General features: G+C 41.4%; 7 protein-coding genes across 7 annotated transcripts; all 7 read left to right on the top strand.

Annotated features, from left to right (window-relative positions):
* Window positions 1-3541: 3541 nt before the first annotated feature.
* Window positions 3542-4174, top strand: LOC133302312 (uncharacterized). The gene is made up of 2 exons (XM_061502070.1): window positions 3542-3673; window positions 3833-4174. The coding sequence occupies exons 1-2, from the start codon at window positions 3542-3544 to the stop codon at window positions 4172-4174; spliced, it is 474 nt and encodes a 157-aa protein (XP_061358054.1).
* Window positions 4175-5131: 957 nt separating this feature from the next.
* Window positions 5132-5764, top strand: LOC133302311 (uncharacterized). The gene is made up of 2 exons (XM_061502069.1): window positions 5132-5263; window positions 5423-5764. Exons 1-2 carry the CDS (start codon window positions 5132-5134, stop codon window positions 5762-5764), a joined length of 474 nt encoding a protein of 157 aa, XP_061358053.1.
* A 935-nt stretch (window positions 5765-6699) lies between these two features.
* On the top strand, window positions 6700-7353 carry LOC133302310 (uncharacterized). The gene is made up of 2 exons (XM_061502068.1): window positions 6700-6852; window positions 7012-7353. Exons 1-2 carry the CDS (start codon window positions 6700-6702, stop codon window positions 7351-7353), a joined length of 495 nt encoding a protein of 164 aa, XP_061358052.1.
* Window positions 7354-8310: 957 nt separating this feature from the next.
* Window positions 8311-8943, top strand: LOC133302309 (uncharacterized). The gene is made up of 2 exons (XM_061502067.1): window positions 8311-8442; window positions 8602-8943. The coding sequence occupies exons 1-2, from the start codon at window positions 8311-8313 to the stop codon at window positions 8941-8943; spliced, it is 474 nt and encodes a 157-aa protein (XP_061358051.1).
* Window positions 8944-9026: 83 nt separating this feature from the next.
* LOC133302308 (uncharacterized) lies at window positions 9027-10533 on the top strand. Its single transcript, XM_061502066.1, has 2 exons — window positions 9027-9259; window positions 10257-10533. The coding sequence occupies exons 1-2, from the start codon at window positions 9027-9029 to the stop codon at window positions 10531-10533; spliced, it is 510 nt and encodes a 169-aa protein (XP_061358050.1).
* A 956-nt stretch (window positions 10534-11489) lies between these two features.
* LOC133302307 (uncharacterized) lies at window positions 11490-12122 on the top strand. The gene is made up of 2 exons (XM_061502065.1): window positions 11490-11621; window positions 11781-12122. Exons 1-2 carry the CDS (start codon window positions 11490-11492, stop codon window positions 12120-12122), a joined length of 474 nt encoding a protein of 157 aa, XP_061358049.1.
* An 83-nt stretch (window positions 12123-12205) lies between these two features.
* On the top strand, window positions 12206-12925 carry LOC133302306 (uncharacterized). The gene is made up of 2 exons (XM_061502064.1): window positions 12206-12438; window positions 12589-12925. Exons 1-2 carry the CDS (start codon window positions 12206-12208, stop codon window positions 12923-12925), a joined length of 570 nt encoding a protein of 189 aa, XP_061358048.1.
* Window positions 12926-24963: the final 12038 nt, after the last annotated feature.

The raw sequence follows: 24963 nt of genomic DNA, 5'->3' as shown, positions 1-24963 counted from the left end.
TGGCATCTTTGCCCAATCAAAGGGCATGCAAGCTGACCTCTTTTGGTTCATTGGGTGCATATAGGAAAAGCTGAATACTTAAGCTACCAACACAAGCAATCAGTTTGCTTTTTTTATTCTTCCAAGCGCATGAGAGGAAGGATTGGCTGACTTGGTTACTTTAGAGATAACTTATTCAGAATTTGTTTTTCTTTTTGTTTATCCTAGGCACACAAGTGGAGAGAAGGTGAGAATGGATGAGGTCTTAGCCATGTGGAGATCACTAATCAATAGAAAGCTACCTTGTTGGAATTTCTTAAGATGAGATAAGGAGAAATACATGGTTGGGCTGAATCCGATTCATTCCCTAAGCCCTAAGGCTTCGGCCCACTCATGGCTTGAGTCCAAACAATATCCTAGTCCATAAGTCTACTAACTTATAATCTAACTTATTAATTAAAAATTCTCCAAGTCCTTTCAAATATTTTTAATCTATCAATATGTTTCTTATTAATTTATTTCTACATCTTCCAACTAAGATTTCACCTATTTCAAATAAATGCTCACTTATCATAATTCAAATAATTTTTTTCCTAACTCCCTAGTAATTCCATCCTAGTAACCAAAGAAATCGAAGACCAAACGAGATTACATATAATTCGGATTGCCACACATGCTTTCTTAAGTAATAATTAAATTATTCCTATACTTATAACTAGAACTTCACATGCCCTAAATAGGTATGCACCTTTCAGGGCTCTAAAGCAAACATTTATACAATCCGAAGGCAAATACTCTACCCCATTCCTAATTGTAATTTAAATAGGTTCCTAATTAGGCAGGATGTTACACTTTTTGAACTTATATTGCACATGTAAGTAAGCTTGGGGTGGAAGATCCTTGAGGACCCCTTGTCTTACTTAGATTTCTAGTTTAGAGGTCTCACCCCACGTTTGGGGAATGCTTATTTCAGGGTCAGGTAATGTTGAGACCTCAGGCGGCAGGAGGCCGGAGCTGAGTTAGATTGCTGTTATATTATGCTGCCATGTTTGGATGCTGGATTTGCATGCTGCTTATGCTTATAGCTTCAGTTTATGTTTATGGAGTTTTATGTTGAGACTTGTTGTTACTATGTTTATTTGGTGAGCATGGGGATTGTCCATGACACATAGTATTATTATGTCTTGGTTATGTCTTGAGTCTTTTGGAGTTGTAATAATGTACCAGGATATTGTCCGGATTACTTGATGTAATGCTGTGATTTAGATACACACTTTATCTATATATTGAGGTATTTCAATAGATGTCTTATTGCAATTTACATACAGGCGATATTTTTATGAAATTGATTAAGTAATCAAGCTGGTAGTTGATAATGATGTCATAATTGAAAAGAAAAAGAATATTCCGCATTTTTAATTAAGCACCGCTTAATACGATGTAATGTTAATATTCCGGGTATACACAGGGTGTTACATAAGTCCAGTTGCTTTAATCCCACTAGATGTGTGAGACAGGGGGACCCTCTATCACCTTACCTGTTTGTCTTATGTATGGACATGCTATCGCACTTGATAACTGAAAAGATCTGTTTGAAGATATAGAAACCTATGAAAGCTAGGAGGAAAGGACCAGGTATTTCTCACCTAATGTTTGCAGATGATTTAGTTCTCTTCGGAGAGGCTAGTCTGGAGCAGCTGGAGGTTATGGTTGACTGTCTTCAAGAATTTTGCAATATGTCTAGCTAGGAGGTTAGCATAAACAAAACGTTTATTTACTTTTCTAGTAATACCTAAGAGGCTACCAAACAGTCAATTATTCAAGCCAATGGCTTCAGGATGGCGGATTTGCTGGGGAAGTATCTTGGGTAACCCTTTATCATGGAAGAGGTAGGAGGCGAAATTACGAAGGTGTTATCCAGAGGGTTGGGAAACGCCTAGCTGTTTGGAAGAGCTCTTGCTTGGCTTTCTCTGGGAGAACAACTCTAGCAAAGTCAGTTCTTAGTTCAATTCCATCCTACCACATGCAGTATGGGTCTCTATTGTTGACCATTTGCAATGATATTGAAAAACTTCAAAGAGCCTTCATCTGGGGGGACTCTAACCAGCATAGGAAAGCTCACCTGGTCTCCTGGGAAAGTATGTGCAGGCCTAGAAACTCAGGTGGCTTGGAATCATTAATCTCCAAGCTCATAATTAGGCTTTCCTAGACAAGATTGCCTGAAAACTCTTGAATAACAAGGAGGACTTGTGGGTGAAAGTGATGGAAGGGAAGTATGGCCGCAACGAAGATTGGAGGAGAGGTACCAAGGTGAAATGTTACGACTCTAACCTGTGGAAAAGGGTGTGCAAGATCTGGGATGCTTTACTAAATAGACTTCAATGGGATGTAGGTAATGGAACGGAGGTCTCTTTCTAGACTGATGTATGGGGAGATCTTGAGGGGCCTTTGAGAGAGCTTACGGTATGCCCAATTGATAGTACCCTGCTACAAATTAAGTGTATGGAGATGGTGGATAATAGTACAAGGAGTTAGAACTTCGGCCTCCTTCGCAAGTATCTTTAGGAGGAAGTAATTCAAAAGATTAGGGTAATTCTTCCCCCTCTAGAGAGGAGAGGCCAGGATTCATTGCTTTGGAAGAATGCTACTGGGAGAGATAAGATTGTGAAGAATGCCTATGATTCTATTATGGGATTCGAATTTCTGTTTACTGATCAGGTATGGAATATGATGAGGAAGTGGCCTGAACCTCCCAGACTAAAGTCCTTTGCTTGGCTGGTCATTCATAGGAGAATCCTTACGAAGGAAAGGACCTCAAATTGGGGAGGAGACAAGCACTGTCATATTTGCAATAATGTGACTGAAGATGGCCTCCATGTGTTGAGGGATTGTTGAATGGTTGTTCAGGTGTGGAAAGCTTGGTTTGTGACTGACCCTCCTGCTGCTTTCTTTTAATCAAACTTTAAGGAGTGGATTAGAATGAACTTGGCAGAAGAGTGGGGTCATATGCAAGCTTTCAGGTGGCTTGATATATTTTTTACTTTAATCTGGCACCTCCATAATTGGAGAAGCAACGAGATTCATGACCCTCTTTTCAGAAGTCCCAGTAATTCGATCCTGGCTTTATCCAGCTATATTAGCGAATTTAATACGGCAAGGACAACCCCATCGCTTCAAAGTGCCCCCTCTAGTTCTAGTGGCCAGACCAGCTGGAGACCTCCTGGTCCTGGATGGTGGAAATTGAACGTAGATGGTGCTGTTAAGACCAACCACAGAGTTGCTTCTTGTGGTGGGTTAGTGAGAGATGACAAAGGTGGGCAGATAACAGGTTTCTCCTATTACATTAGGAGTTGCTCTCCATTGATGGCTGAACTTTGGCCTATTATGAAAGGGCTGCAAATTGCCTAGAATGAGGGTGCCCGAAATCTTATAGTAAAAAACGACTCTACTTAGCAATTCCTTCGATAAATGACTCAAGGGAGCCTGAGCCCATGGTTCAATTAATTAGAAGCATTCAAGAATGGAAGGAGAAGGACCAGGATGATCCTTCTCCTTTGCTTGGATGGTCATTCATGGGAGAATCCTTACGAAGGAAAGGACCTCAAATTGGGGAGGAGACAAGCACAGCCATAATTGCACTAATGTGACTGAAGATGGCCTCCATGTGTTGAGGGATTGTAGAATGGTTGTTCAGGTGCGGAAAGCTTGGTTTGTGACTGACCTTCCTGCTACTTTCTTTTAATCAAACTTTAAATAGTGGATTAGAATGAACTTGGCAGAAGAGTGGGGTCATATGCAAGCTTTCAAGTGGCTTGATATCTTTTTTACTTCAATCTGGCACCTCTGGAATTAGGGGAACAACGAGATTCATAACCCTCTTTTCAAAAAACTCAACAATATGATCCTGGCTTCATCCAGCTATATTAGAGAATTTAATACGGCAAGGACAACCGCATCGCTTCAAAGTGCCCCCTCTAGTTCTAATGGCCAGACCAACTGGAGACCTCTTGGTCCTGGATGGTGTAAATTGAACGTAGATGGTGCTGTTAAGACCAACCATAGAGTTGCTTCTTGCGGTGGGTTAGTGAGAGATGACAAAGGTGGGTGGATAACAGGTTTCTCGTATTACATTGGGAGCTACTCTCCATTGATGGCTGAACTTTGGGCTATTATGAAAGGGCTGCAAATTGCCTAGAATGAGGGTGCCCTAAATCTTATAGTAGAGAGCGACTCTACTTAGCAATTGCTTCGATAAATGACTCAAGGGAGCCTGAGCCCATGGTTCAATTAATTAGAAGCATTCGAGAATGGAAGGAGAAGGACCAGGAGGATATTTCTCCTTTGCTTGGTTGGTCCTTTGCTTGGCTGGTCATGCATAGGAGAATCCTTACGAAGGAAAGGACCTCAAATTGGGGAGGAGACAAGCACTGTCATAATTGCACTAATGTGACTGAAGATGGCCTTCATGTGTTGAGGGATTGTAGAATGGTTGTTAATGTGTGGAAAGCTTGGTTTGTGACTGACTCTCCTGCTACTTTCTTTTAATCAAACTTTAAGGAGTGGATTAGAATGAACTTGGCAGAAGAGTTGGGTCATATGCAAGCTTTCAGGTGGCTTGATATCTTTTTTACTTTAATCTGGCACCTCCATAATTGGAGAAGCAATGAGATTCATGACCCTCTTTTCAGAAGACCCAGTAATTCGATCCTGGCTTTATCCAGCTATATTAGCGAATTTAATACGGCAAGGACAACCCCATCGCTTCAAAGTGCCCCCTCTAGTTCTAGTGGCCAGACCAGCTAGAGACCTCCTGGTCCTGGATGGTGGAAATTGAACGTAGATGGTGCTGTTAAGACCAACCATAGAGTTGCTTCTTGTGGTGGGTTAGTGAGAGATGACAAAGGTGGGCAGATAACAGGTTTCTCCTATTACATTAAGAGCTGCTCTCCATTGATGGCTGAACTTTGGCCTATTATGAAAGGGCTGCAAATTGCCGAGAATGAGCGTGCCCGAGATCTTATAGTAAAAAGCGACTCTACTTAGCAATTCCTTAGATAAATGACTCAAGGGAGCCTGAGCCCATGGTTCAATTAATTAGAAGCATTCAAGAATGGAAGGAGAAGGACCAGGATGATCATTCTCCTTTGCTTGGATGGTCATTCATGGGAGAATCCTTACGAAGGAAAGGACCTCAAATTGGGGAGGAGACAAGCACAGCCATAATTGCACTAATGTGACTGAAGATGGCCTCCATGTGTTGAGGGATTGTAGAATGGTTGTTCAGGTGCGGAAAGCTTGGTTTGTGACTGACCTTCCTGCTACTTTCTTTTAATCAAACTTTAAATAGTGGATTAGAATGAACTTGGCAGAAGAGTGGGGTCATATGCAAGCTTTCAAGTGGCTTGATATCTTTTTTACTTCAATCTGGAACCTCTGGAATTAGGGGAACAACGAGATTCATAACCCTCTTTTCAAAAGACTCAGCAATATGATCCTGGCTTCATCCAGCTATATTAGAGAATTTAATATGGCAAGGACAACCGCATCGCTTCAAAGTGCCCCCTCTAGTTCTAATGGCCAGACCAGCTGGAGACCTCCTGATCCTGGATGGTGTAAATTGAACGTTGATGGTGCTGTTAAGACCAACCATAGAGTTGCTTCTTGTGGTGGGTTAGTGAGAGATGACAAAGGTGGGTGGATAACAGGTTTCTCCTATTACATTGGGAGCTACTCTCAATTGATGGCTGAACTTTGGGCTATTATGAAAGGGCTGCAAATTGCCTAGAATGAGGGTGCCCTAAATCTTATAGTAGAGAGCGACTCTACTTAGCAATTGCTTCGATAAATGACTCAAGGGAGCCTGAGCCCATGGTTCAATTAATTAGAAGCATTCGAGAATGGAAGGAGAAAGACCAGGAGGATATTTCTCCTTTGCTTGGTTGGTCCTTTGCTTGGCTGGTCATGCATAGGAGAATCCTTACGAAGGAAAGGACCTCAAATTGGGGAGGAGACAAGCACTGTCATAATTGCACTAATGTGACTGAAGATGGCCTTCATGTGTTGACGGATTGTAGAATGGTTGTTCATGTGTGGAAAGCTTGGTTTGTGACTGACTCTCCTGCTACTTTCTTTTAATCAAACTTTAAGGAGTGGATTAGAATGAACTTGGAAGAAGAGTCGGGTCATATGCAAGCTTTCAGGTGGCTTGATATCTTTTTTACTTTAATCTGGCACCTCCATAATTGGAGAAGCAACGAGATTCATGACCCTCTTTTCAGAAGACCCAGTAATTCGATCCTGGCTTTATCCAGCTATATTAGCGAATTTAATACGGCAAGGACAACCCCATCGCTTCAAAGTGCCCCCTCTAGTTCTAGTGGCCAGACCAGCTAGAGACCTCCTGGTCCTGGATGGTGGAAATTGAACGTAGATGGTGCTGTTAAGACCAACCATAGAGTTGCTTTTTGTGGTGGGTTAGTGAGAGATGACAAAGGTGGGCAGATAACAGGTTTCCTCTATTACATTAGGAGCTGCTCTCCATTGATGGCTGAACTTTGGCCTATTATGAAAGGGCTGCAAATTGACCAGAATGAGGGTGCCCGAAATCTTATAGTAAAAAGCGACTCTACTTAGCAATTCCTTTGATAAATGACTCAAGGGAGCCTGAGCCCATGGTTCAATTAATTAGACGCATTCAAGAATGGAAGGAGAAGGACCAGGATGATCCTTCTCCTTTGCGTGGATGGTCATTCATGGGAGAATCCTTACGAAGGAAAGGACCTCAAATTGGGGAGGAGACAAGCACAGCATAATTGCACTAATGTGACTGAAGATGGCCTCCATGTGTTGAGGGATTGTAGAATGGTTGTTCAGGTGCGAAAAGCTTGGTTTGTGACTGACCTTCCTGCTACTTTCTTTTAATCAAACTTTAAATAGTGGATTAGAATGAACTTGGCAGAAGAGTGGGGTCATATGCAAGCTTTCAAGTGGCTTGATATCTTTTTTACTTCAATCTGGCACCTCTGGAATTAGGGGAACAACGAGATTCATAACCCTCTTTTCAAAAGACTCAGCAATATGATCCTGGCTTCATCCAGCTATATTAGAGAATTTAATACGGCAAGGACAACCGCATCGCTTCAAAGTGCCCCCTCTAGTTCTAATGGCCAGACCAGCTGGAGACCTCCTGATCTTGGATGGTGTAAATTGAACGTAGATGGTGCTGTTAAGACGAACCATAGAGTTGCTTCTTGTGGTGGGTTAGTGAGAGATGACAAAGGTGGGTGGATAACAGGTTTCTCCTATTACATTGGGAGCTACTCTCCATTGATGGCTGAACTTTGGGCTATTATGAAAGGGCTGCAAATTGCCTAGAATGAGGGTGCCCTAAATCTTATAGTAGAGAGCGACTCTACTTAGCAATTGCTTCGATAAATGACTCAAGGGAGCCTGAGCCCATGGTTCAATTAATTAGAAGCATTCGAGAATGGAAGGAGAAAGACCAGGAGGATATTTCTCCTTTGCTTGGTTGGTCCTTTGCTTGGCTGGTCATGCATAGGAGAATCCTTACGAAGGAAAGGACCTCATATTGGGGAGGAGACAAGCACTGTCATAATTGCACTAATGTGACTGAAGATGGCCTTCATGTGTTGAGGGATTGTAGAATGGTTGTTCATGTGTGGAAAGCTTGGTTTGTGACTGACTCTCCTGCTACTTTCTTTTAATCAAACTTTAAGGAGTGGATTAGAATGAACTTGGCAGAAGAGTCGGGTCATATGCAAGCTTTCAGGTGGCTTGATATCTTTTTTACTTTAATCTGGCACCTCCATAATTGGAGAAGCAACGAGATTCATGGCCTTCTTTTCAGATGACCCAGTAATTCGATCCTGGCTTTATCCAGCTATATTAGCGAATTTAATACGGCAAGGACAACCCCATCGCTTCAAAGTGCCCCCTCTAGTTCTAGTGGCCAGACCAGCTAGAGACCTCCTGGTCCTGGATGGTGGAAATTGAACGTAGATGGTGCTGTTAAGACCAACCATAGAGTTGCTTCTTGTGGTGGGTTAGTGAGAGATGACAAAGGTGGGCAGATAACAGGTTTCTCCTATTACATTAGGAGCTGCTCTCCATTGATGGCTGAACTTTGGCCTATTATGAAAGGGCTGCAAATTGCCCAGAATGAGGGTGCCCGAGATCTTATAGTAAAAAGCGACTCTACTTAGCAATTCCTTCGATAAATGACTCAAGGGAGCCTGAGCCCATGGTTCAATTAATTAGAAGCATTCAAGAATGGAAGGAGAAGGACCAGGATGATCCTTCTCCTTTGCTTGGATGGTCATTCATGGGAGAATCCTTACGAAGGAAAGGACCTCAAATTGGGGAGGAGACAAGCACAGCCATAATTGCACTAATGTGACTGAAGATGGCCTCCATGTGTTGAGGGATTGTAGAATGGTTGTTCAGGTGCGGAAAGCTTGGTTTGTGACTGACCTTCCTGCTACTTTCTTTTAATCAAACTTTAAATAGTGGATTAGAATGAACTTGGCAGAAGAGTGGGGTCATATGCAAGCTTTCAAGTGGCTTGATATCTTTTTTACTTCAATCTGGCACCACTGGAATTAGGGGAACAACGAGATTCATAACCCTCTTTTCAAAAGACTCAGCAATATGATCCTGGCTTCATCCAGCTATATTAGAGAATTTAATACGGCAAGGACAACCGCATCGCTTCAAAGTGCCCCCTCTAGTTCTAATGGCCAGACCAGCTGGAGACCTCCTGATCTTGGATGGTGTAAATTGAACGTAGATGGTGCTGTTAAGACGAACCATAGAGTTGCTTCTTGTGGTGGGTTAGTGAGAGATGACAAAGGTGGGTGGATAACAGGTTTCTCCTATTACATTGGGAGCTACTCTCCATTGATGGCTGAACTTTGGGCTATTATGAAAGGGCTGCAAATTGCCTAGAATGAGGGTGCCCTAAATCTTATAGTAGAGAGCGACTCTACTTAGCAATTGCTTCGATAAATGACTCAAGGGAGCCTGAGCCCATGGTTCAATTAATTAGAAGCATTCGAGAATGGAAGGAGAAAGACCAGGAGGATATTTCTCCTTTGCTTGGTTGGTCCTTTGCTTGGCTGGTCATGCATAGGAGAATCCTTACGAAGGAAAGGACCTCATATTGGGGAGGAGACAAGCACTGTCATAATTGCACTAATGTGACTGAAGATGGCCTTCATGTGTTGAGGGATTGTAGAATGGTTGTTCATGTGTGGAAAGCTTGGTTTGTGACTGACTCTCCTGCTACTTTCTTTTAATCAAACTTTAAGGAGTGGATTAGAATGAACTTGGCAGAAGAGTCGGGTCATATGCAAGCTTTCAGGTGGCTTGATATCTTTTTTACTTTAATCTGGCACCTCCATAATTGGAGAAGCAACGAGATTCATGGCCTTCTTTTCAGATGACCCAGTAATTCGATCCTGGCTTTATCCAGCTATATTAGCGAATTTAATACGGCAAGGACAACCCCATCGCTTCAAAGTGCCCCCTCTAGTTCTAGTGGCCAGACCAGCTAGAGACCTCCTGGTCCTGGATGGTGGAAATTGAACGTAGATGGTGCTGTTAAGACCAACCATAGAGTTGCTTCTTGTGGTGGGTTAGTGAGAGATGACAAAGGTGGGCAGATAACAGGTTTCTCCTATTACATTAGGAGCTGCTCTCCATTGATGGCTGAACTTTGGCCTATTATGAAAGGGCTGCAAATTGCCCAGAATGAGGGTGCCCGAGATCTTATAGTAAAAAGCGACTCTACTTAGCAATTCCTTCGATAAATGACTCAAGGGAGCCTGAGCCCATGGTTCAATTAATTAGAAGCATTCAAGAATGGAAGGAGAAGGACCAGGATGATCCTTCTCCTTTGCTTGGATGGTCATTCATGGGAGAATCCTTACGAAGGAAAGGTCCTCAAATTAGGGAGGAGACAAGCACAGCCATAATTGCACTAATGTGACTGAAGATGGCCTCCATGTGTTGAGGGATTGTAGAATGGTTGTTCAGGTGCGGAAAGCTTGGTTTGTGACTGACCTTCCTGCTACTTTCTTTTAATCAAACTTTAAATAGTGGATTAGAATGAACTTGGCAGAAGAGTGGGGTCATATGCAAGCTTTCAAGTGGCTTGATATCTTTTTTACTTCAATCTGGCACCACTGGAATTAGGGGAACAACGAGATTCATAACCCTCTTTTCAAAAGACTCAGCAATATGATCCTGGCTTCATCCAGCTATATTAGAGAATTTAATACGGCAAGGACAACCGCATCGCTTCAAAGTGCCCCCTCTAGTTCTAATGGCCAGACCAGCTGGAGACCTCCTGATCTTGGATGGTGTAAATTGAACGTAGATGGTGCTGTTAAGACCAACCATAGAGTTGCTTCTTGTGGTGGGTTAGTGAGAGATGACAAAGGTGGGTGGATAACAGGTTTCTCCTATTACATTGGGAGCTACTCTCCATTGATGGCTGAACTTTGGGCTATTATGAAAGTGCTGCAAATTGCCTAGAATGAGGGTGCCCTAAATCTTATAATAGAGAGCGACTATACTTAGCAATTGCTTCGATAAATGACTCAAGGGAGCCTGAGCCCATGGTTCAATTAATTAGAAGCATTCGAGAATGGAAGGAGAAGGACCAGGAGGATATTTCTCCTTTGCTTGGTTGGTCCTTTGCTTGGCTGGTCATGCATAGGAGAATCCTTACGAAGGAAAGGACCTCAAATTGGGGAGGAGACAAGCACTGTCATAATTGCACTAATGTGACTGAAGATGGCCTTCATGTGTTGAGGGATTGTAGAATGGTTGTTCATGTGTGGAAAGCTTGGTTTGTGACTGACTCTCCTGCTACTTTCTTTTAATCAAACTTTAAGGAGTGGATTAGAATGAACTTGGCAGAAGAGTGGGTCATATGCAAGCTTTCAGGTGGCTTGATATCTTTTTTACTTTAATCTGGCACCCCCATAATTGGAGAAGCAACGTGATTCATGACCCTCTTTTCAGAAGACCCAGTAATTCGATCCTGGCTTTATCCAGCTATATTAGCGAATTTAATACGGCAAGGACAACCCCATCGCTTCAAAGTGCCCCCTCTAGTTCTAGTGGCTAGACCAGCTAGAGACCTCCTGGTCCTGGATGGTGGAAATTGAACGTAGATGGTGCTGTTAAAACCAACCACAGAGTTGCTTCTTGTGGTGGGTTAGTGAGAGATGACAAAGGTGGGCAGATAACAGGTTTCTCCTATTACATTAGGAGCTGCTCTCCATTGATAGCTGAAATTTGGCCTATTATGAAAGAGATGCAAATTGCCCAGAATGAAGGTGCCCGAAATCTTATATTAAAAAGGGACTCTACTTAGCAATTCCTTCGATAAATGACTCAAGGGAGCCTGGGCCCATGGTTCAATTAATTAGAAGCATTCAAGAATGGAAGGAGAAGGACCAGGATGATCCTTCTCCTTTGCTTGGATGGTCATTCATGGGAGAATCCTTACGAAGGAAAGGACCTCAAATTGGGGAGGAGACAAGCACAGCCATAATTGCACTAATGTGACTGAAGATGGCCTCCATGTGTTGCGGGATTGTAGAATGGTTGTTCAGGTGCGGAAAGCTTGGTTTGTGACTGACCTTCCTGCTACTTTCTTTTAATCAAACTTTAAATAGTGGATTAGAATGAACTTGGCAGAAGAGTGGGGTCATATGCAAGCTTTCAAGTGGCTTGATATCTTTTTTACTTCAATCTGGCACCTCTGGAATTAGGGGAACAACGAGATTCATAACCCTCTTTTCAAAAGACTCAGCAATATGATCCTGGCTTCATTCAGCTATATTAGAGAATTTAATACGGCAAGGACAATCGCATCGCTTCAAAGTGCCCCCTCTAGTTCTAATGGCCAGACCAGCTGGAGACCTCCTGGTCCTGGATGGTGTAAATTGAACGTAGATGGTGTTGTTAAGACCAACCATAGAGTTGCTTCTTGTGGTGGGTTAGTGAGAGATGACAAAGGTGGGTGGATAACACGTTTCTCCTATTACATTGGGAGCTACTCTTCATTGATGGCTGAACTTTGGGCTATTATGAAAAGGCTGCAAATTGCCTAGAATGAGGGTGCCCTAAATCTTATAGTAGAGAGCGAATCTACTTAGCAATTGCTTCGATAAATGACTCAAGGGAGCCTGAGCCCATGGTTCAATTAATTAGAAGCATTCGAGAATGGAGGGAGAAGGACCAGGAGGATATTTCTCCTTTGCTTGGTTGGTCCTTTGCTTGGCTGGTCATGCATAGGAGAATCCTTACGAAGGAAAGGACCTCAAATTGGGGAGGAGACAAGCACTGTCATAATTGCACTAATGTGACTGAAGATGGCCTTCATGTGTTGACGGATTGTAGAATGGTTGTTCATGTGTGGAAAGCTTGGTTTGTGACTGACTCTCCTGCTACTTTCTTTTAATCAAACTTTAAGGAGTGGATTAGAATGAACTTGGCAGAAGAGTCGGGTCATATGCAAGCTTTCAGGTGGCTTGATATCTTTTTTACTTTAATCTGGCACCTCCATAATTGGAGAAGCAACGAGATTCATGACCCTCTTTTCAGAAGACCCAGTAATTCGATCCTGGCTTTATCCAGCTATATTAGCGAATTTAATACGGCAAGGACAACCCCATCGCTTCAAAGTGCCCCCTCTAGTTCTAGTGGCCAGACCAGCTGGAGACCTCCTGGTCCTGGATGGTGGAAATTGAACGTAGATGGTGCTGTTAAGACCAACCACAGAGTTGCTTCTTGTGGTGGGTTAGTGAGAGATGACAAAGGTGGGCAGATAACAGGTTTCTCCTATTACATTAGGAGCTGCTCTCCATTGATGGCTGAACTTTGGCCTATTATGAAAGGGCTGCAAATTGCCTAGAATGAGGGTGCCCGAAATCTAATAGTAAAAAGCGACTCTACTTAGCAATTCCTTCGATAAATGACTCAAGGGAGCCCGAGCCCATGGTTCAATTAATTAGAAGCATTCAAGAATGGAAGGAGAAGGACCAGGATGATCCTTCTCCTTTGCTTGGCTGGTCATTCATGGGAGAATCCTTACGAAGGAAAGGACCTCAAATTGGGGAGGAGACAAGCACAGCCATAATTGCACTAATGTCACTGAAGATGGCCTCCGTGTGTTGAGGGATTGTAGAATGGTTGTTCAGGTGTGGAAAGCTTGGTTTGTGACTGACCTTCCTGCTACTTTCTTTTAATCAAAATTTAAATAGTGGATTAGAATGAACTTGGCAGAAGAGTGGGGTCATATGCAAGCTTTCAAGTGGCTTGATATCTTTTTTACTTCAATATGGCACCTCTAGAATTAGGGGAACAACGAGATTCATAACCCTCTTTTCTGAAGACTCAGCAATATGATCCTGGCTTCATCCAGCTATATTAGCGAATTTAATACGGCAAGGACAACCGCCTCGCTTCAAAGTGCCCCCTCTAGTTCTAATGGCCAGACCAGCTGGAGACCTCCTGGTCCTTGATGGTGTAAATTGAACGTAGATGGTGTTGTTAAGACCAACCATAGAGTTGCTTCTTGTGGTGGGTTAGTGAGAGATGACAAAGGTGGGTGGATAACAGGTTTCTCCTATTACATTAGGAGCTACTCTCCATTGATGGCTGAACTTTGGGCTATTATGAAAGGGCTGCAAATTGCCTAGAATAAGGGTGCCCTAAATCTTATAGTAGAGAGCGACTCTACTTAGCAATTGCTTCGATAAATGACTCAAAGGAGCCTGAGCCCATGGTTCAATTAATTAGAAGTATTCGAGAATGGAAGGAGAATGACCAAGAGGATATTTCTCCTTTGCTTGGTTGGTCTTTTGCTTGGCTGGTCATGCATAGGAGAATCCTTACGAAGGAAAGGACCTCAAATTGGGGAGGAGACAAGCATTGTCATAATTGCACTAATGTGACTGAAGATGGCCTTCATGTGTTGAGGGATTGTAGAATGGTTGTTCATGTGTGGAAAGCTTGGTTTGTGACTGACTCTCCTGCTACTTTCTTTTAATCAAACTTTAAAGAGTGGATTAGAATGAACTTGGCAGAAGAGTGGGGTCATATGCAAGCTTTCAAGTGGCTAGATATCTTTTTAAATTCAGTCTGGCACCTCTGGAATTAAGGGAACAACGAGATTCATGACCCTCTTTTCAGAAGACCCAGCAATTCGATCCTGGATTTATCAAGCTATATTAGCAAATTTAATACGGCAAGGTAGTTCTAGTGGCCAGACCAGCTGGAGACCTCCTGGTCCTTGATGGTGGAAATTGAACGTAGATGGTGCTGTTAAGACCAACCACACAGATACTTCTTTTGGTGGGTTAGTGAGGGATGACAAAGGTGGGTGGATAACAAGTTTCTCCTATTACATTGGGAGCTGCTCTCCATTGATGGCTAAACTTTGGGCTATTATGAAAGGGCTGCAAATTGCCTGGAATGAGGGTGCCCTGCAACAACCCGTTACGTACCGGTAATGTTATCATTGCATATGGTATTAAGCACAGTTACAATCACAGTCATTGAGTTAATTAAATTACGGGAAAACTTTTGCTTTTATTAATTCCTTATAGTTAAACATTAAACATTTCCGTAATCAATTAGAAACAACACCGTAATCATAAATGCAAAACTCGCGGAAGCATAAAACTTATTTATTATAACCTCTCCAAGTAATACCATTAACTCTAGATCATAAAAATACTATTTTCAAAAATTACACAGTGGTAATCGATTACCATCCTTGAGGTAATCGATTACCAAAGGTTACTGTAGAAGTCAGTAGCTCAATTTGGGCTCCCCTGTTTTGGGTAATCGATTACCTGGACATAGGTAATCGATTTCTGAACGAGGTAATCGATTACCTATGCACAGGTAATCGATTACTTTGATCACAGTGGCTCAAATCTTGCGTCCCCTGTTTCAGGTAATCTATTACCAATGAAAAATAATCGATTACCATACTGTAATTTTCATACATGATAGCTTTTCCTTTGCAAAATGGATCATGTTTCTAATTCTAACACTTTAATACTCAACATACATCTTACACAAGTACTAATGTAGGCTCTAGGCCCTTCCATCATGCATAAACATTACCTAATCTATCAATTACAATATCCATCCATGCTTGGCCATTTACACATGATATGGCCAATATACATCAATATTCTCAAATGCCTCAAAAAACAATGTGGCTATGGACAAGTCTCATGCTCACCAAAATATCAATATAAATAAGAGGAACAAATATACATCAAACACTATGTTATGTGCATCAAATGTAATCCTCCAAAATGCTATGCCCTCCATATGCACATCATGCTCAACTCCTCCGCCAAGCGGGCCTCTTGCCCGAAGATCCTCCATGCTCAACCTAACCTGAAATGATGTCCCCAAATGCAGGGTGAGATATACAAATATATCTAAGTAAACCAAGGGTACTAGAGGATCACTCCACCCCATGGCTCATTCAATGTGCATACAATGATCATCATATAAAATGCATAACTGTTGGACGTTTAGCAAGTGCACTAGTCGTACAAGTAATAAAATGATGAGTAAAGATCGTTCCCACGAGGAATTGTGTTCAAACACCAATATACCATAGAAAACTAATTTGAATCAAATAAGAGTTTGTAAAAATCATGAATAATTTGTCACCAGAAAATTGATTTTAAGTAAATTGACACAAAGTAAATATGGATTAGGAATTAATAAAAACAACAAGTAGTCAGAAAACAACTTTCCTCCATGATAACCCATATAAAATTGATCATATGATGAATTCCTTTCCATATGATGTTAATCAACCTTTTACTTATCATCAAGATGTAATCCCTTACTACCCTGATAGAAACATTAATCAGAAACCCCAATCCCTTGGTGATTTCTTTCTTAATACATGCATGAAATACTAAGGTTTTAAGATTAAATCAGAACTCTAGCATCAATCCCTTGAGTACTAGAATTCTGATGTTGAGATTATCAAATACAGAAGTCATATAAACATCCCTGTTCTATACTACTTCTTTGATAGAAATAATTAACTCAGAAAATCTCAAATCAGCACAGGAAAAATACTTCATCATATTAATCAAATCAACATAATATTATCATGGAGTTCCATTGCATTCAGACTACAAAGACTCTACTCAGACATGACTAAGGAATAAATAAGAGAAGAAGAAACAAACTTCATTTCCATGTTGAAAGTCTTCAATCTCAAAACTATTACAAGGAAATCCTAATACAAAAACTAAGAGAATTTAGAGAGAAGTCAGACTAAGTTTAAGAGAGAGAAAGAGTTCAGATCCCCAAGATTCTCATCTAAGTGTCAAGGCTTTGCCTTATATAGTGTTACAATTAAAAACAGAAAACTGATGTGGGCGCTAAAACGTCCATAAGTGGCCGTTTTAGCGTCCATGCTTTACGTATGCTCAACTGCTTTTAACTGATTTCAACGCTAAAACGTTAAGGAATGACCGTTTTAGCGTCTAAACTTGGTGAATGCTCAACTAACTTTAACTGACTCCAACGCTAAAACGTTTGATTTGGACGTTTTAGCGGTGAAGACCAGAATCTTTTTCCACTTTAGGGCGCTAAAACGCATATTGCTGGCCGTTTTAGCGCCCAAGACCAGCAATTTTCCATCTTCTTAGTGTAGCAGCGCGCTAAAACGCTCTGTGTGGACGTTTTAGCGCTCATCACCAGCAGGTTTTGGCCTCTTTCTGTAACAGGGCGCTAAAACGCTCAGTGCGGACGTTTTAGCGCTCAACACCAGCAAGTTTTGGCCTCTTCCTGTAACAGGGCGCTAAAACGCTCAGTGTGGACGTTTTAGCGCTCAACACTTAGGCAATTTTTCTCCTCTTGAGCTCCAGAATCTTCTTCCTTCTCCAGTTATCTTTCAAGCTTGCTTTTCCTACAAGAATCATACAAATTTCCAATAAAGCTCTTGAACTTGTAATTGAGGACATCTTAGGACATTAACCTTGTTTTTCATCATTTAATCACACAATTTGATCCTAATTCCTGCTAAAAAACATGATGAACTAAGGGTTCATCACAATTCCCAGATTTGAATATTGCTGTCCTCAGCAATAACTTTAAAGACAGAGAAAGACTTGAGATTCTTTACACATGAAATTTATGAGGTTGGATTGAAATATGACAGATCAACTTTCCAAGATACAATCTAACAACCCAGCAATCTATCTTTTACTATGACTTGCTTAACCTCATTACAATGACTTTCAACAGATCAGTAAGATGAAATGCAGAGACCTTCAACACAAAACACCCCCTCACTTGGAACTTCTCAAAAATTGTGAGAATAAACTCTCTTGCACTCTAGTGTCTAAGGGTGTACTCATCACTCAATCTCCACTGCACTCAAACTACTATAAGCTTGCCCATCTTCTCACTTTCCATAGTTACAGTGATTCATAAGCAGAACAAAAGAGGCTTTGGTGGTATGACTTGACTAAGAATAGGATTCTGTATAGAAGAAGGAAAAATGGCTTGGCATGTAGTTGGCTAAAGGTAGGGTTTGATGTTGCAGAAGGTTAGACAAATGGATCAGATTCAGATAAGAGGAGGATCACTATTGAATTTATCTATGTACTCCTTAATCCTTCTCATTCTCTTCTTCCTTTTCATTTGCTCTTTTCACCACCTTTTCTACAACTTTTCTTTTTCTTGAACTTCCTTCCTCCTTTTCTTCCAACTTTCAACACTTTGTGTTGTTTTGATTTTCCTTTTTCCTCATTTCCTTTTTCTTTTCCTTTTCCAAACCAAGCACTTTGTGCCTTTACTTCCTCATTTCCCCTTTTTTTTTTATTGCATTCTTCTTTTTCTCCAAATTTCCAACACTTAACACTTAATATTTTTGTTCATTGCAGAAACACCTTTCCTACAGAGCCTTCCTCCTTACCCCTTATCTGAACACATAATCTGAAAATTTAGGATCTGGAATAAGTAAAGGGCTCTTAGTTTTATCACAAAAACTTTGGCTTAAGGCTTCCATGCAATAAGAAAATTTGGTTCAAAAGAAAAATGCCTCAATAAGCTCTACTTTACAAACCATGAACTATTTCAAGTTAGAAACAGGGCAAGTTCTAGAGGTACTCATACAGTGAAGTGCTCTCTGAACAAAACAAAATTTCTGTATAGGCTCAATGTCTCACAGTTCAGAGTGCATGCTTGAATTCCTCTATATACATCAACCCGATCTCTCTACTCCTCACATAACATGAGTCATGCAAACATATCATTTAGCATATATGCAGGGATTTCAAATTGCATCAAAAAATGTTTAATCCATCATGTAAAACTTTGATCATCCTATCCTCATAAAATTCACATCATCTCAACTCTAAATCCAACCTTTGTACATATAAAACACTTCCTAAACTACCTAAAACTATATTCACAAGAATTTTAAAAGAAAGGATTAAGATGTTTCCCTGTTTGTGGCTCATCAACTGTGTGTCATCATCAACTGTGTGATTCCACCATAATCATGTCATTCATTCACACCTCATTCCCAGATTTAAACGTTGCTGTCCCCAGCAACTAATTTAAATCTAAAAAGCAGTTGACAAATTCTGAAACACATTCACATATCAACAAATAACATCAGTACTATTTTAAAAGTGCATCATTCAAACAGAGAATCTCAATGTACTAACAAATATACAAAATGAAAATAATACAACAATCAACTAAAAATATCCAAAATAGAACCATAAAACAGAAAATGTATAAAAACAAAATGAGAAGTCTAGTCAGTAGACTTTTCATCATCACTAAACACCAAATATGAGCCTGGATCAGCAGTAGGCAAGGGGTTGTACTCAGGATCAACACCCATGTCCTCATCCATAGCACCAATATCAGCAGCAGCAGCAGCAGTGGTCTCTGTGGTAGTAGCATCAACACCAGGCTGTCTCTCTGGAGTGGGTGCAGCATGAGAAGATGTAGCACCATCAGTAGGCGCAGCTCCATCCACATGATCAGCATAGTGAGTCCGGGCCATTGCCTCAAAGGCTTCCTCCTCATCAGAATGAGGGTATACAGCAGGCTGGTAATCAATAACATCTAAGCCCTGAGCCTCACATATAGATTTCAACATCGTCACCATATATGTGTGAAATGAGTGCTGGCTGGACTGCATAAACCGGAGACGCCTGCGCAAATGTCTCATTCGGAAGTCAGTGTTCACCGTCCATTGCTCCCCTGACCTTAGCCTCTCTTCGAATTCATCATCACTCTGAGTTGTAGATTTCCTACCAGGAGTCAATCCTGTGACCTCCCCTCCTCCTATCTTCAATTGCTTTGTTATCATTGCGGCATCAATTGTAGGGTGCAATTTAGTTGGTGCCCCATTATCAGTAACATCTACACCAGCTTTCTGACAAAGCAACTGAATCAAGGAACAGTGACCCAAAGCAGCAGAGTCACTGTCAGAGTGAGCCATATCATAAATGCTGTCCTGAAGGAGAATAGGAAGTTCCACCTTCGCCCTTGTCATGATAGTGTGAATCAGGACATCTCTCTTCAGGATAACCTCTGCCTGGTTGGAAGAGGGCATGACATTTGAGATTACAAAGTGAAACCAGACTCTAGCCTCACCATTTAAATGCCTCAACCAAATCAACTTAGGAGCAACCTTATCCTTGGTTAACTCCCAAGTTTCACCAGGTTTGGCTATAGTCTGCAAAATAGGCTCAGCTGCCCCCATCTTGGTCCAGGTGTCAAAGTTTGGGTCACTCCTCCTTGGTGGAATTTCAATATTCTGCCAGTTTCTCCTGAACTCACAACTGGCATTGTGGATATAGTCACAGAACCTTATCTTCAGCAGCTTTTGGATAGTGTGAGCATCATACTTCACTTTCTTTCCCCTCACCCAGCTAGTGAAGGTCCTCTGGCCTCCTTGATCTCCATTAAATGCATTAGCAAAGAATTCCCTTGCTATGTTAGGACTGCTATCACCCAGTATTCTTCCAAAAGTTGCCCAATCCCTGGTCTTCAGCTGAGACTGAAACTGGGGATATTCATCCTGTTCTAGAACAAATTTTCTTTCTCTAACAAATGGCCTCTTGGAAGTCTTGTCAGTATACCTTTTCTCATGTTCCTCACTTTTCCAAAAGTGAGCATCAAACTGTGGGGTAAACTCAGCTTCAGTATCTCCTCCTTGATTCACTCGTGCTCGCTTCTTATATCTCTTTTTCCCTTTTGTAGCAGGAGCTGGTTGAGAAGGAGAAGACATTGTGCCTACACAACAAGAGAAAATCAGTCCAAATGTCAAACAATTACATATCATGAATCCAATTCCACAATTCCAGATTTAGAACTCTTGTAGTGGGGAATTTTGATCAAAACATGTATGAATTACAACCCCACAATGCCATAATGTAGACCCTCAATTTTGTATGAAACAGGGCCTGGGCGCTAAAACGGTCGCACTGAGCGTTTTAGCGTCCTGGCCTTAAACGTGTGTAAAAACTGGACGGGCGCTAAAACGGTCACACTGAGCGTTTTAACTGGACGGGCGCTAAAACACACTGAGCGTTTTAGCGCCAGGCCAATTTTTGGGTCAGGCATTTCCACGAACACCTTGTGTGTGTGTACGCTGGGTTGTTGTTTGAAGACAACTGAGAACCAACACGCGCTGGATTTGTTGTCTCATTCCCAAAATACCAGTCAAAAGCAATAGTTCAGGAGAATAATACCAATAAAACTAAATCAACATGCAATCCTACGAATGATACAGCAATCAACATGTGAATGCCCTAGAAAATGCCCAATAATTGCATGCTTCAGATATGATAAGTGATGGAGGGAATTGAGATGAGTTACATACCTTGATGTTGATGAGAAGATGTGGAAGAAACTACGAAGATGGATGATACAAATGTGAGATAAGGAGTGCGTTGTGGAAAACAGAGGCAAAGTATAAGAATGTAAGAGGAAAAGAGAAGAGGAACTCTGTTATATCGAATTAGTGACAGGGCGCTAAAACGTTGGCTTACCAGCGTTTTAGCGTCCTTGTCCAGAGAAAAATGCACACTTTGTGCAGCACAGCGCTAAAACGGTCAGACTTAGCGTTTTAGCGCTGTTGGCCAGAGTGCATGGATTGGTGTTGTCAGTGAACGCTAAAACGCTCATAATGAACGTCTTAGCGCGCACAACCAGAGAGTTTCATAATGATGGAACTCTGGGGACGCTAAAACGGTCATGGTTGACGTTTTAGCGCCCAGCACATAGCAAAAAATTTCTCTTTGATTTTTCAAAAAAAAATTTCATTTTTCTTCTTCCTCTTATGGATATGGTATGAACATGGAATTACATACCTAGTACAGTGGGTTGCCTCCCACTCAGCGCTTGTTTAACGTCACGAGCCTGACGGTTATGATCTATTTTACCTCTAATAGAGCAACTGTCAGTAGTTGCCTATCCACAGCACTTCCAACATATAACTTCAATCGTTGACCATTGACTGTAAAACTTCTGTCCGAATCCAAAGAACTGATTTCTACAGCCCCATATGGTTTCATATCCTTTACCACAAACGGTCCAGACCATCTAGACTTTAACTTCCCTGGGAACAGCTTCAACCTGGAATTGAACAGAAGTACTTGATCCCCCACCTTGAAGTCTCTAGGTGTGATCTTCCTATCATGCCATAGCTTTGTCTTTTCCTTATACAAACTGGCACTTTCATAAGCAGACAAACGAAACTCATCCAATTCATCCAGTTGTAATAATCTTTTCTGTCCCGCTGCTTTGGAATCAAAATTCAGATATCTCACAGCCCACAAAGCCTTGTGCTCCAATCCAACTGGCAAATGGCATGCTTTTCCAAACAGCAACTGAAATGGAGACATCCCAATAGGAGTTTTGAAAGCGGTCCTGTATGCCCATAAGGTGTCATCAAGTTTCTTGGACCACTGGGTCCTAGCATTCCCAACAGTCTTCTCCAATATTCTCTTCAATTCCCTGTTGGAAATCTCAACCTGACCACAAGTCTGTGGGTGATATGGAGTGCTTATTTTGTGCCTCACTCCATACTTAGCCAAGGCATACTCCACCATCCTATTATCAAAATGAGTGCCCCCATCACTAATGATAGCTCTAGGGACTCCAAATCTTGAAAATATATTCTTTCTCAGAAAAGCAATCACCACCCTGGAATCATTGGTTGGTGTAGCTATAGCCTCAACCCATTTGGAAACATAATCAACTGCCACCAATATATACTTGTTAGAGTAGGAAGAAGGGAAAGGTCCCATAAAATCCATACCCCAAACATCAAAGATCTCCACTTCCTGGATATTGTTCAACGGCATTTCATGTCGCCTAGAAATATTCCCAGTTCTCTGACAGTTGTCACATGCCTCCACAAACTTCTTTGCATCCTTGTATAAAGTGGGCCAGTAGAAGCCACTCATCAAAACTTTTGCTGCAGTTCTCTCACCTGCAAAATGTCCACCATATGCAGAACCATGACAATGCCACAACACATCCTTTTGTTCTTCCTCTGGAATACACCGTCGGATCACACTATCTGAACATCTATAGAAAAGATATGGCTCATCCCAAATATACCTCTTAACATCATGCAGAAATTTCTTCCTCTGTTGCCATGTTAAATCCTTAGGCATCAATCCAGCAGCTTTATTGTTGGCAAAATCAGCAAACCATGGTGGTGTACTGATAGATAAGACTTTATCCCCAACCATCTCTGTTACAGCACATATTGCCAAAACATGTTCATCAGGAAACTCTTCTCTGATCACTACTTCCGGCCCTTCTTGAAGCTCTTTTTTTGTAATCCTGGATAAGTGATCAGCCACCAAATTTTCAACTCCCTTTTTGTCCTTGATTTCTACCTCAAACTCTTGCAACAGTAACAACCAGCGGAGCAATCTGGGTTTAGCATCCTGCTTGCTCAACAAATACTTTAAAGCTGCATGGTCAGTGTAAACAATAACTTTTGATCCTAACAGATATGGCCTGAATTTGTCAAATGCATACACAATAGCCAGTAATTCTTTTTTTGTAGTAGCATAATTCTTTTGTGCATCATTTAAGATCTTACTGGCATAGTAAATGACATGCAACAATTTATTCACTCTTTGGCCCAATACCACTCCTACGGCATAGTCACTGGCATCACACATTAATTCAAATGGTAATGAAAAATCAGGTGCCATCATGATAGGTGCAGTGGTCAACTTTTCTTTTAAAACATGAAATGCATGCAAACATTCATCATCAAACAGGAATTCTTTATCCTTAACTAATAACTTGCATAAGGGCTTAGCAATTTTTGAAAAATCTTTTATGAACCGCCTATAAAATCCTGCATGACCAAGAAAACTCCTCACACCCTTAACATTTACAGGTGGAGGAAGTTTCTCTATCACAGAAATTTTTGCCCTGTCCACCTCAATTCCATTCCTAGACACCTTGTGTCCAAGAACTATACCTTTTGTCACCATAAAGTGGCACTTCTCCCAGTTCAAAACCAAATTACAGTCTTGACATCTTTTCAAAACAGAATCTAAATTCCCTAGACATACATCAAAATCAGAACCAAATACAGAAAAATCATCCATAAAAATTTCAATGCATTCTTCTATCATATCAGAAAAAATGGAAAGCATGCACCTTTGAAATGTGGCAGGAGCATTGCATAAACCGAAAGGCATCCTCCGGTATGCGAATATTCCATATGGACATGTAAAAGCAGTCTTCTCCTGATCCTCTGGTGCCACAGCTATCTGATTGTACCCTGAATAACCGTCCAAGAAGCAATAGAAAGCATGTCCTGCCAACCTCTCTAGCATCTGATCCAAGAAAGGAAGTGGAAAATGATCCTTCCTGGTTGCCTTATTCAGCCTCCGGTAATCAATGCACATTCTCCAGCCAGTGATTGTCCTTGTGGGAATCAACTCATTGTTCTCATTTTTCACCACAGTCATCCCCCCTTTCTTGGGCACGGTCTGCACAGGACTCACCCAAGCACTATCTGAAATTGGGTAAATCATCCCAGCATCAAGCAACTTCACCACCTCCTTCCTCACTACTTCCTTCATAGTGGGGTTGAGTCTCCTCTGTGGTTGCCTTACTGGTTTGACCTCTTCTTCCATCAATATTTTGTGGGTGCAAAAGGAAGGATTAATACCCTTGAGATCTGAAAACTGCCATCCAATAGCCATTTTATTCTTCTTGAGTACCTTAATCAACTTCCCTTCTTCCTCATCAGACAACATTGCATTAATGATTGCTGGATATGTTTGATCATCCCCAAGGAACACATACTTCAAATGTGAAGGTAATTCCTTAAGTTCTACCTTAGGTGCTCCTTTTGGAATGTCATCAATCTTCTTCTCAAGCTCTTCCACTTCTGGCTCTTCTTGGTAATCCTCTGTACCTATCTCTTCTTCTGATCTTTGTTCCTCAACTGGGAATTCTTCTTTTTTATTCACTTCTTCCACAACCTCCTGTATCACATCCAATCTAAAACAATCCTCCACATCAACAGGATGCTTGATGGTTTCAAATACATCAATTGTGACTGTTTCCTCATCCACCCTTAGCAACAACTTTCCTTGTTCAACATCTATCAAAGATCTTGCAGTTGCTAAAAAGGGTCTTCCTAACAATAAAGGACTTTCTGTATCCTCTTCCTCCATGTCAAGAATCACAAAATCCACTGGAAAAATAAACTTGTCTACCTTGACCAAGACATCTTCAACCACACCTTCAGGCCTCTTGATTGATCTATCTGCAAGATGCAGAATAAGATTGGTCTCCTTCAAAGTGTTAATTCCCAAAGCTCTACATACTGTCAACGGCATCAAGTTTATACTGGCTCCCAAATCACACAATGCATTTCCCACCTCCACA

This window comes from Gastrolobium bilobum, unplaced genomic scaffold (assembly GCF_033153095.1).
Source record: "Gastrolobium bilobum isolate Gb01-03AN ecotype WA unplaced genomic scaffold, APGP_CSIRO_Gbil_v1 utg1301, whole genome shotgun sequence".
Classification (NCBI taxonomy): domain Eukaryota; kingdom Viridiplantae; phylum Streptophyta; class Magnoliopsida; order Fabales; family Fabaceae; genus Gastrolobium; species Gastrolobium bilobum.
The sequence above is the reverse complement of the archived record's forward strand: the minus strand, read 5'-3'. Positions and strand labels throughout refer to the sequence as shown.